We start from the raw sequence: 11,734 nt of genomic DNA on the forward strand, positions 1-11,734 counted from the left end.
AGGATCAACTGCCACCCAGACCCTCATTTTCAAGCACTGTGCTGTGGAACAGTTAAGTCTCCCCCATGGGCCTGGAGGATGCTGCATCTTAGGCTATGCACTCTTATGTAGTTCAGGCCATGGCAACACATGCAGCATAACTGAGTGATGAGCTGCATAAAACTATCATTTCATACTGCAGTTTGAAGCAGCACATTGAGTGCTTCCCTATGGAAGAGTCCCTTACAAGTGAAAAATCAACTATCTGTACTGCCCAGAGATGCTAGTGTTAGTGAGTAATCACCAAGAGTGAGCCATGACTGAAGATTCCAAAACCAAATCTTTTATTTTCACAACTGTATAAATGTGCTCCAGGTATTTATGTCCAAGACAAGTTTAAAAGAAACATGCTGTTCAGCAAACTTGGATCAGCTTGCTGGTGTATTAATTCCTCTCATCTGTTAAGCTTAGTTACAATACCAATCATGGTAAGATACATTTGAGTTCAAGAAGTGTAGCACAATGTTAAGCTATTGCAGCTTGGGCACACATGTTGCACTTCTGGCAAGAGATGCAGAGAGGTATGCAGTGTAACACTGGGAACTAGGTTCATTCACTTTAAATAGCATCAATATCAATGTCATCATCCTTATTGTTTGCAGGCTTCACAGTTTCAACTTTAGGTACACTGGCTGTCTTGGAGTACACCACCTGCAAGAACAGATAGGTTGAGTTCAATTAATACATACAGAGTCCCATCAGCAAAGGCATCTTTTAGAAACCTGTCCAGCCATTATGCCCTGTGGGTGAAATCACTTAGGCCATGCCAGAGTGTATGACTAGCTAGAAACGTCCAGGCACCTGTGCTGTATAGCAACAGGAGCGCATTATTTAACACACTCATGCTGCTTTTCCAATAGAAAGATCCACATGATTCCCATCTGCCTCTTCTATAATACCAAGTTACCTGTTGACTAGGAGCAAAACCAAAAAAGAGGCATGCACACTGGAGTTGTTTATACAGGTGTCCCTTGTTATTCATGGTGGTTCTGTTCTCGCCAGTTTCCGCAAATAACAAAACCATAAATAGAGACTTTAATCCTATGGAGATTGGGGGATGGTTCCAATCCTCCAATCTCCATAGGGTTAAACTCTCTATTTATGGACTTTACTGATGCAACATGTCAAGAAGGTGTATCACAGCTCCAGCAGATGCTGGCTTGAAATCCCACAACTATAGTTTTCACAAATTTAGATTTCCTTTGTAGCATGTTGAAGCCACCTTATTTCCATTAGGGCTGGTTTTGAAGCCTAGAGCTAAGCAGACCCCAGTCAGCTTAAGGTTGCAATGGCGGCTCTCTCAAACACCCTACTTGTAGCTCAGTTTCCAACACAAAGTTTTCTTAAGAGCAGCTTCCAGAGGAAGGAGATTGCTTATTTGAGGAGTAGCTGAAGGCCTTACCTCAATATTTTCATCTTCATCCTCTTCTTCCTCATTACCAGATGACTCCTCTTCTGCTTCTTTCAGCCATTTAATAAATGGTTCTGCTTTGACACGAATTTCTTTGGCAAGCTCTTTAGAGACATATTTCTTTGAGGCCTACAAAAGAATGTAGATAGAAGAATAGAGTGTCAGTTTAAACAGTTTAGATCTGTACAGCCTATGAATAGGAGTTCTACACATTTATCTGTCACCAAATTAATTTGAGGACTGCCCATTAGTTACATAGGCAAGTCATTACTAGATTGACCTAGGATCCTGAGCTGTACCCATCCACAGAAGAGGAAAACCACATAAGATGCTGGACAGTGTTGGCCAGCCAGTCCATATCAGGTAGTCAGCTGTAGGGGTGTGCACGGAACCGGTTTGGAGCCGCTTTATGGGCCTCTGAACCAGTTTGATAGGCGGGCGGTTCTGCCAGCGTGTGTGTGCATGCGCATCTTTAAGGGCCGGGGAGGCTGCATTTCCCCTGCCAGCACTCCGTTTAGTTAAAGCCCCTCAGGGCGGCAGCATACCTCCCTGCCGCCTGGAAGCAACATGTGTGTGGCTGTGCCCAGTGCACACAGGCGCATCTGTTACTTCTGGGAGATGCAGTGACAGGGAAGCTGCTGCACCAAGGGGCTTTAACAAAACAGAACGCTGGGAGGGGTAAGTGCACCCTCCTCTGCCCTTAAAGACGCACACTCCCATCCCCACCCCGGTTCCGTGCACATCCCTAGTCAGCTGCTCTTGGGCATCAAGAAACTGAGAAACGCAAGTAAAAGGCTTATTTTTAGAAAGCAGCCCTTGAAAGACAGCAACCCTTTAAATAGGGCATTTCCTTTTTGCAATTAATCACAGAGAGGAGTCTTAACAGATTATGGAGTTAACAGATTATGAATTTGACAGTACCTTTTCTGCCCAGCCCAGAATGACCTCTTCTTCCAGAAGATCTGCATCATACATTTCCTTCAGGATATGTGGAATTTTAGAAATCAACTGAGATTGATGCATAGCTACCACACACTCCAGGCCATGGAGAAGGTATTTCTGAGCCTTCTTGTTGTTGTGGCAGAACTATGAAGTGAATGAGAATGGATTAGAGAAACAGAAGGCCATTTGTGTGCATAGTTAAACAAGGTGCTATAAGCAGATGAAGGCAATACAAGAATTGTAGATGAGCTAAGTTCTCCCAGTTTCTGTTCCCTCAGCAGATGAATGCATGCTTCAGCCATACAAAGACTTCCAAGTTTTTTAAAAGAGAGAACTTACACGCAAGAAATGCCGCCTGTACTTCTTTATTTGTTCTCGTATCTTTTCATCAAAGAGGACTTCAGTCAAAACCAGAGGGCCCATAGCTTTAACATCCAGTCTTTCTGCTTCTGCTACAATATCTTTGTCTGAAGTCTCTATAACACCTTCTTCCTTCTTTTTCTGAGAAAGGAAAAATAGTCTGACATTTCTGAATCTGTTAAAAGATGCAAGGGTTCTATTCTTGTATTCAGGCACCAAAGTGAAGCCCTGGCTATTTTGCATGGACATTCAGGATTGGATATTTTGCCACCATGTAACAAGAAAACTGTGGTCTATATCTAAGACATTAGCTCAATTACTAGCTCTCATGCCTTAAAGAGTAGCAGTCAAATCATGAAGTTACACCATTTCAGGCTACAAGCTACAAGGAAGGAGAGTTTAGAAGTACACACACACACTTTTACCTTAACAAAATCAAATAGTATGTTGACTCGCTCCTCAATAGTTCTTTCCAGGTCATCAGTTAGTGTGAGGACTTTTGCATGATCACTGATTTCATCCATCCTGCGCCTCTGGGCTTCTTCAGTTGTGTCTTCACCCCAGTCATCGTCATCATCCTCCTGAAAATATAAAGGTTAAACAAGTAGAGCCACTTTCACACAGCAGCTCATTACTCACTCTTGTTTGATTCTACACTTTAACATATTTTTATACCACCCTTGGAAGTCCCTGGGCAGTTCACAATCTAAACAATTAAATCATCAACACAACTAAAACACACAATACAAAGACGCTAAAAACTAAAACTTTAGAACTATAAACTAAATAAAAGCCTGACTGAACAGGTATTTCTTTCAGGTCTTTCTTAAAAACATCCAGAGAAGGGGAAGCTCTAATTTCATTAGAAAGTGTGCTCTAAAGTCTGGAAGGAACCCTAGGAAAGGCCCGTTTTCGAGTAGCCCACAAATGGACCTCCACAGATAATCTTAATAAGCAGTGAGGCTCATGAAGAAGACATCCTCTTAAATATCTTGGACCCAAGCCATTCAGGGGTCCTGGCTAAATGTACATGTTACGTTTTAAAGAGGTTTGATGACGACACTTGTGACTACACCAGAGCACTCGCACATTCAAGTTTGGCCACACCTACTCACCCCTACATTTGGGGGGCTAATCTCTTCTGGTGGTGCAGATTGTGGTGGTGGTGTTTCGGTATTCGACACAGAACCATTCTCTTTATCCTTGCCTTTTCTATTCTTCTTTTCCTTCTCTTTCTTGCCTGTACCAGTATCACAGCTCTCTGCAAACGTTAATAGCAGTTTATAAATCAAAGTGCATCTCAGCACCTGCCAACTTTCAGTTTGAGTCGCAGCTGGCTGCGAATTCTACACACAGGTTTGTCAAGTTTCATCTGACTGCAGGTATCGATATTTAGCTTCTTACAGTCATAAGTATGTTTCTATCTTAACATGCAACTAAGGAACATTTGAATAATTTTTGGTGGAATGAAACTCAATGAGTGATGTGCTATGTGAAGGAGGATGTGTAAAATAGATGTTATAAAGCTGCCACTGGACAAAGCAAAAGCAGATCTTCTAGAGTGATAGGGATGTGCAAACAGGCTCAACCCTGAACCTGTTCAGTTCAACCGTTCAGGGTCGAACCGAACCCCGCCCCCACCCGATGGTTCACTGATTTTTTTAAAAAAATTATTTACCTTCTCCTATTCAGGAGAGTTCATTGGGGTGGCGGGTGTCTGCAGAGGTTCCCCTTCCCCTCTGCTGGCCTCAGTAATCACCCTCTCCGGCCCTGTTTTTCAGCGTGTTGGCCATTTTGGAAACTGCCGCACATGCGCAATCGGCCTCTGCGAGGCCCTGGGCCATGTTTGTGCATGCGCGACGGCTTCCAAAATGGCAACCACACCAATATACGGAGGCCTGAACGGACTGAAAAACCTGGCCAGAGGGAGTGATTACTGAGGCTGGCAGGGGGAAGGAGAACCTCCGCAGACACCTCCCACCACCAAACTCCACTGAAAGGGAGAAGGTAAATAATTTAAAAATTGGTTAACACATCCCCCCCCACCCGCAACCCCCGAACTGATCTGAACCAGGGTGTGTGTGTTTCTCTGAGGGGGTGCTGGACTGAACTGGTCTGGTCAAGTTTGAGTGCAGTCCGGACTCGAATTGAACCAGCTGGTTCCATGCACATCCCTATAAAGCGAGTATATAGCATACTGATACTGTTTACTTTTTACATGCATTTTTAATACTAATAAGATGGCCCCCCAATACCATTCAATTTTTTTGAAGCAGTGGGCTTTACAGGGCAAAGTAAACTCTGCATGCTAGCTTCATGCTAATACTGAAGCATACAAATGTGAGCACGTTTATTGCATCTACTAAATCCTAATACCAAAACAAGTTGTTGCCAGATATTAGTCATAAAGGTGTCATTCCTAATCTTACTGAGTAATACCTTTCTAGATTTATCATAGCCTGAAACATAAGCAAAACTTAAGCCTACCACTTCTGACAAGCCAAAAACAGTCTGTGACAATATGGTACAGCTAAAATGCAGCTAGCGTATCAAGTTGAAATTTACCAATAGAGAATACAAGCAGTTAAAGAATGTTAAAGCCTATATAACAGATGACCTCACCTACAGAGACCACTGGAATAGGTCAGACTATGTTTACTATAGCAAGCTTAAATTGAGGCAGAGAATTAGATTATCTACCACAGAGTGTTGCTTGCATAAATAGTGTCAAGGCAATGTTTACAGACATCAACTGACAAACACTTACAGACCAGGTAAAACACGTGATATGTTGCTTTTTAAAGCAATTTAAGTTTTCAGACAGTCTGTTTCCTTGCTAGGCCCCTCATGAAGCAAGGTGTCGATCGATTATACTAGCAGAAGACAGCTATTTAACATGTATTAACAGAAGTCCAAACAATCCACAAGATGTACTCACTTACCAGGTGGGTTTTTGAGGATGAACGTGCAGAGTTTATGGTTTGTGTCAAGCATGCCTCTATAGCCACAGGCTTTGCATGAGTTACCAATAGTTTGTTTCTTAGGATTGACATGCTGCCAAAAACAGAAAGAAGAGCCATTAACGCCAGCTTCTTTTCTAAAACTTGTCTGGCCACATTAAAGAAAAGAGTTCTGCCAAGGGGTCAAGGGAGCATGTTTGAAAGAGTCTTCCTACATGTAATCTTTTTGCCCACAATGAAAAAATATATATGTTTCCCAGGCAATTTCACACTACACCCTGGGAAAACCATCTACCTGCCTGAAATAGGATTGCTGTGTATCAAAATGTGAGAAGGGTAAAGCACCACCTACCAGATCAGTTTCAGGATTCTCACACTCGGGACAGAGAACAAATTTTTTAATGAACCCATCCAACATGTCTTGTAGCTTATTCGCCTCATGAGATCCATTGACAATGTAACGGTCATTCTTAACATCAAACTGGGTCTGCGCTCCCAGTTCACAACCAAAAAATTTGGTGGGATCTTTCAAGAGAAAAGAGAAAGAATCTCAAGGATTGTGCAAAGTCTTTCCCCTCCTAGTTGTATCTTCTACACTGAAACTTCCTTCAACTCCCTTAATATATTTGACTGCATAAAAGTAGTAATTACAACAAGATTTCTCTAATTTTGAACGCATATTTATTACAACTTGCCACTTGAGAACCAGCTGCAAGTCACCCCTCCCCATAATGTGCAAACTACACATCACTACAGCCCACATAATAAAGTTAGTTCAGTGTTCCTATTAAAAAAAGAGGGAGACACAAACGATCAGGTTCATGCGTAGTGGCACTGTAAAGGTGCACTCTAGTTTGCCACTGCAATCACCACAAGCTGTACATACAGCCATTTCGTTTCGGCTTATTTGTGCAAGTCATGTTTGCACAAAAATACTAATATATAAATACCTGCAATCTCTATTATGTTCTTTTACAGTGACTAGCACTAACAAAAGGAAACTTTAGGGAAAACACTATGTTCAACAACTTACACGTAGGAGGCCGATTAAGCGCCTTTGCAACGTCAACCATGTTGACTATAACTGTCTTTATCCCATTTCCTTTGCCCTCAACCTAGGAAAAAAGTTCAAACACACCAAATACAGTTAAGTTAAAATGATAATTCTCTAAATTTCAGTCTTAAGTATGCTGAAATGTAAGATAGATCTTGAGATTAAGTAGTGGGGCAGCTACCTTGGCAATCAGACGGGGCATTTTGTAGCGATAGAACTGATCCGAAACACTGCGGTTGACATTGACAGACATTTTGGCTTATTAGTAGCTTTATCAATAAGATGGAGAGATCTTTGATTGCAACTTTTTGGTATCTTCTGTCTGGAGAAGACGTGATGACATAAACGACTGCAAGAGTTCTCGGTCTCTGACATGAAAAATTTTTCGCCACCGAGGCTGTGAGGTTCTTGCTTGTATGCTATATTTCCCCAATACAGGTACCAATGGCTGCGCAACAGCTCTGCAAGATTAACAAAGCGAGAATTTAGTTTAATGGCACCGCACAAACATTATTCAAGCATGACTGATCCCGTGTCAATAGATATTGCTTAAAAGCCAGTATTTTTACATTGTGTATAAATTCCAACAGTATCCCATAATGCTATGTGAGAACAGGTCACAGAACAGGCTTATTTTCTGAATTTTAACATTACCAAAGCTAAATAGCCCACGTAACTGTTTTTTAAGAAGCACCATTCCAATAATCTCTACCCCAGATTATCATGTTACTTAGCATGAAACCTGCATTTTCCTAACAGAAAACAGCTGAAGTGATGCAAGATTTAATTCTACTTAATTCTATCCCGAATACTATGAACTTGATAGAACTGTAAGCTAGTCATGATGTGGACTTGCTCCAGTTCTGGACTTTGAACCAGTAACCAACCATGTGTCACATTCCACTACATAGCAGCTCCATAGTCAAGCAGATAACGTTTTCATTTGAAGTCACACTGTTTAATATTTCACAGCGCAGGACTGTTTTACAGAATAGGAATTTTAACAGCAGACACCTACTACAATTTGAGTCACTTTCTAACTCTCTAAGGTACCTTGTACCACAGAGAGTGTTGGCAACTCTTAACACATGGGACAAATGAGTAGCAAACCCAGGGTTCTCAAAAAGACTTAATCCTGGTCTTGGACCCCTTCATTACACAAATCCCTCATGATAAAGGAAGTGGCAGGTCCCGTTCCAGATAATCACTCCCATTTTCTTCAGTACTGCCCACCAAGAGCCCTTTATCAGTGTTTTAAGCAGGGGAGGAGCTACCAACTCCCCACCACGTGACCTAAAGGCATTCTCCCTGCGCAGCAGCAAGGAAAAACAGAGTCGGGTCAGCCTCCAGTAGAAGGTGCGAGAAGACTCTCCGTGGGGGGGAAGAAAGGCGAAAGGAAGGGAGAGCGCTGCTTTTACCTGCGGAAAAAGCAAAGCCTCTTCCACTGCGAGGCCGTCGCCTATCCAACGGCACTTCCGCTTTCCATGTCGTCGTCCCCACTACCCGCCCCCCCCGGCATGACTCAGAAATGCAGCAATTAAGCACTGAGTCAGCCTTAAAACAGGAGGCGGCGACAGCGGCACCACGCCGCGCACGCGCCTGACCAGCTTCCCGCCCTCTGGCGTCTGCCCCCCCCCCCCACCGCGCGCCCAGCCCGCTCGCCGAACCCCACCAGGGAGAGAGCAGCCCCCGCCCAGCCTTTAGGAACTGCGCCACAGAGCGCGCCCCCCCCCCCGCCAGCCAGCCAGGGCGCTCCCCCCTCCCCCCAGGCATCACGAGGGGGGAGGCGCGTAAGGGTCTGGCAGCCGCCATCTTGTCGAGCGACGCGGGAAAGGCGGGGGGGAAAGAAATGTGCGGGGACTACGGTCTGCTGTTTGCCTTTCTTTCCCCGCCCCCCCATTATCTATGGGGCTCCCCGCCTTGAGCAGGGCTGGCTGAGGAAAGCGGGGCCACCGCCAAAGACACGGCTCGGCTCCCTGCCCCTCAGGAAGAGCTGCGTGGGGTGGTTTTCCCCCCTTTTTGGCGCGGTACGAATTAAAAGAGAAAAAAAGAGCAAACGCGCCCTGCGACTTCAGTGTTAAGAAGACGAGCAGGCCGCCTTCCCCGTAAGCGGGCGAGTCCTTTGCCCCCCCCGTCCCCCATAGGTCTTCGGTGCCTCGCGGGAGTCTCGCTCTCTCCTCCCCCACCGCCCGCCCCCCACCACCATTTCCCTACTCACCGTTTTCGTCCAATACAGACATAAACCCAACGCTGCTCGCCCCGGGCTGTGACGAAGCCGAATCGGTGCGAGGAGAACGACGGCGGCGGCTGGGAGGGGTAACCGGGCACCGGGGCGCCTTTTGTCTCTCCGGTGGTCGAGGGCGGAGGAGGCGGGCGCCGCAACCGCCAGGAGAGGGGAGGGGGTCCGAGCGTCCTGAGGCGGGCGGGGGTCAGCGGGAGCAGCCGGGCCGGTCACACTGCCGGGGGATAAAAAAACACAACCATCTGAGGCAGCATTGTTAAGATGGGCGGCGGGGGCGCGCGGGGAAGAGGGGGAGGGGTGCGGCGGGGGCGCGCGCGCACAGCTGGACCCTGCTGTGGCGGCGGCATTGGGGGAGGAAGGCGGGGGGGGCAGGGCTGCAATGGCCGCCGAGCACTTACCTCTAGAATGTTCTCGCTCCGACTGAGCAACGCCGTCGCCAAGGCTGGGATCAATCAGCCGCCGGCGAGGCCGCGCCCGTGCCGAGGCGCCATTGGCTCCCCGCTTCCCGTGGGTCTGGCTCATTGGCTCCAGCCGCCTGTCACTCAAGATGCCTAGTAACCTCCTCTTGTTCTCGCGCTCTCTCTTCTCTTCCCTCCCCCTTCCCCCCGCCCGCACCGCCGCGGCGCTCGAAGAACCACCACCAGCGCCCAAAAGGACATCGCGTTTACAAGGCGGGATTGAGGCTCGCGAGAGTTGGGCTGAGGGGGAAGAATGAGTCAGTGCTGGGGGGAGGGGGGAGCTTTATGCAATTTGTTCTTTCCCTCCCCGCCCCCGCCTTAACGCGAGGGCAAGTTGAGTTTGTCAGAGAGGGTGTGGGCGGTAATTAAAAGAGATAACCCCCTCGTAGACATTGCATGCCTTTGCATCTTACTGCAAACTGCTTTTTCGCCTGACTTACTGAATGATTTCAGAGAGAGTGTGGATGTACACATAAACACGGATCAGAACACGCAAGGATCATAATCTTCCCACAACAGCCTCTCCTGTTGTGCTATTGCCACGAATTTCAGCAAATAAAATGTTTACAGGGTTTGTGTCATTCTTCAAAAGCAGTAGCCCTGATGTCTGTTGCAATGCAGCAAAGGCAATGGTGCCGTTGATCAGAAATACATTTATTGTAGTGTAGCGTTAGCTTTCGAGGACTACAGTCCACTTCCACAGATGGAAGTGTTAGTCTTGAAAGTGCCACAAGACTTTGTTAGCCACCCTTTCGTTACAATAGTTGCAGAATTGTCATCACAGACGCATTTTTTAAAAAGAAAGAACCGGGATAATAGAGCTATGCAAAAGAACCCGGTGCAAAGGCAGTTTAGTACTGCAACACATGTAGCCCATTTCTTTTAAGGCTGAAGAACAAGACCCAGTCTTGTGGGTCCCCAGTTGCAGGGGAGTAACAGCAGGAGAGGGGGTATGCCCTCACCTCCTGCCTGTAGGCTTCCAGCGGCATCTGGTGGGCCACTGTGCAAAACAGGATGCTGGACTAGATGGGCCTTGGGCCTGATCCAGCAGGGCTGTTCTTACGTTCTTATGTTCTTCAGCCCTAAAAGAAATGGGCTACATGTGTTGTGCATAGGACACTGCCTTTGCACCCAGCTCTTTTCCAGACTCTGGTAGCAAAGGAATGGGAAGTACTCAAGCCCACATAGTAAGTCCAGGGAGACCTGTCCACATCAGCTTGTCTGCTGAGCAACTCCTGAGCAGTGCAGAGGTTCAAGGGACATATTTGAGGATGCATACTCTGTTCACATGGGGCACTGGTCCAATCTGTTGGCCTCTTTGGACCAAACTAGATGTGATGATGGCAGAGCAATGTGTTTAAACCGAGATCATGGGGAAAGAGAGAAGGGTGCTGCAGCTCAGTGGTAGAGTACTTGCTTTGTATGATGAAGGCTCCAAGTTCAATCCCTGGCATCTCCAGGTAGGGCTGGGAGATACTCTTGTCTGAAACCCTGGACAATTGAAGAGGAGATACTTCTCCTGTGCTTCCGTGTGTCTTCAGATAACATTCACTGTGGAATGCTAATGTATCTGTTGAGACACTGTTCTTGTGAGTTTAGATAAATTCATCAGTTTATCACTTTGGCAATTGTTACAGTCACACTGAAAAACAATCCGTTTTCCCCAATATCATGTCCTGTTAAACTTTGCCTAATCACAATAACCTGCAATGTTAAAAACACTTAACCTGGCTAATTAAAACCAATAACAACCAACATAAAAGAGTATCAATAATGAAAATAAACAGCTTTTGTTCAGGTTTAGTCTTTTTATTTGGAGGGCAGCGCAGACAAAGAATGAAGTCCATAATATAGGAGAGACACAGAAATAAGCTGACAGTATCAGACAAGACATAAACTGATAATATAGGAGCTATCAGATTTAATGAGAATTTAAGAATTTAGCCTTAACCGAAAAGTAAAGGCAAAGTGTGCTGTCAAGTCAGTGCCAACTCCTGGCAACCCCAGAGACCCGTGCTTGGAGGTTTTTGCAATTGCTTTCTCCCGTGCGATATGAGATGATGCCTTTCAGCATTTCCCTATATCGCTGCTGCCCGATATAGGTGTTTCCCATAGTCTGCAAAACATACCAGCGGGGATTCGAAACAGCAACCTCATGCTTGCTAGGCAGGTCATTTCCCAAAATTCTTTAAAACTACTGTACATATTTTGACAGATCATATACACAATGGCTGGGTTTTTTTAAATTGCTCAGTGTTGATAAAGTGG

General features: G+C 45.8%; 1 protein-coding gene and 1 non-coding gene across 3 annotated transcripts; both read right to left on the reverse strand.

Annotated features, from left to right (window-relative positions):
• Positions 1-300: 300 nt before the first annotated feature.
• Positions 301-9,564, reverse strand: EIF5 (eukaryotic translation initiation factor 5). 2 transcript variants are annotated; one of them, XM_053281330.1, is made up of 12 exons: positions 9,407-9,564; positions 8,985-9,222; positions 6,948-7,227; positions 6,746-6,827; positions 6,065-6,237; positions 5,695-5,806; positions 3,868-4,013; positions 3,178-3,333; positions 2,732-2,893; positions 2,372-2,536; positions 1,442-1,579; positions 301-690 (listed from the first exon to the last, which is right to left on the reverse strand). In XM_053281330.1, the coding sequence occupies exons 3-12, from the start codon at positions 7,017-7,019 to the stop codon at positions 598-600; spliced, it is 1,299 nt and encodes a 432-aa protein (XP_053137305.1). In that variant the 5' UTR covers positions 7,020-7,227; positions 8,985-9,222; positions 9,407-9,564; the 3' UTR covers positions 301-597. The 2 variants fall into 2 exon arrangements, with proteins under 2 accessions (XP_053137305.1, XP_053137312.1); XM_053281337.1 differs by lacking the exons at positions 8,985-9,222; positions 9,407-9,564 and adding an exon at positions 8,185-8,309.
• On the reverse strand, positions 5,343-5,467 carry LOC128341379 (small nucleolar RNA SNORA28). Its single transcript, XR_008314384.1, has one exon. It is a non-coding gene; the product is annotated as a small nucleolar RNA SNORA28 (small nucleolar RNA).
• Positions 9,565-11,734: the final 2,170 nt, after the last annotated feature.

This window comes from Hemicordylus capensis, chromosome 1 (genome assembly GCF_027244095.1).
Source record: "Hemicordylus capensis ecotype Gifberg chromosome 1, rHemCap1.1.pri, whole genome shotgun sequence".
NCBI classification, from domain to species: domain Eukaryota; kingdom Metazoa; phylum Chordata; class Lepidosauria; order Squamata; family Cordylidae; genus Hemicordylus; species Hemicordylus capensis.

Bases quoted from the DNA above. Each gene is read 5' to 3' on its own strand.
- EIF5 (XM_053281330.1), bottom strand. From the start codon at position 7,019: ATGTCTGTCAATGTCAACCGCAGTGTTTCGGATCAGTTCTATCGCTAC. The intron at 4,014-5,694 runs GTAAGTGAGTAC...TAACGTTTGCAG, and splicing joins CATCCTCAAAAACCCACCTG to AGAGCTGTGATACTGGTACA. The intron at 2,537-2,731 runs GTAAGTTCTCTC...TTCACTTCATAG, and splicing joins ACAGGCGGCATTTCTTGCGT to TTCTGCCACAACAACAAGAA.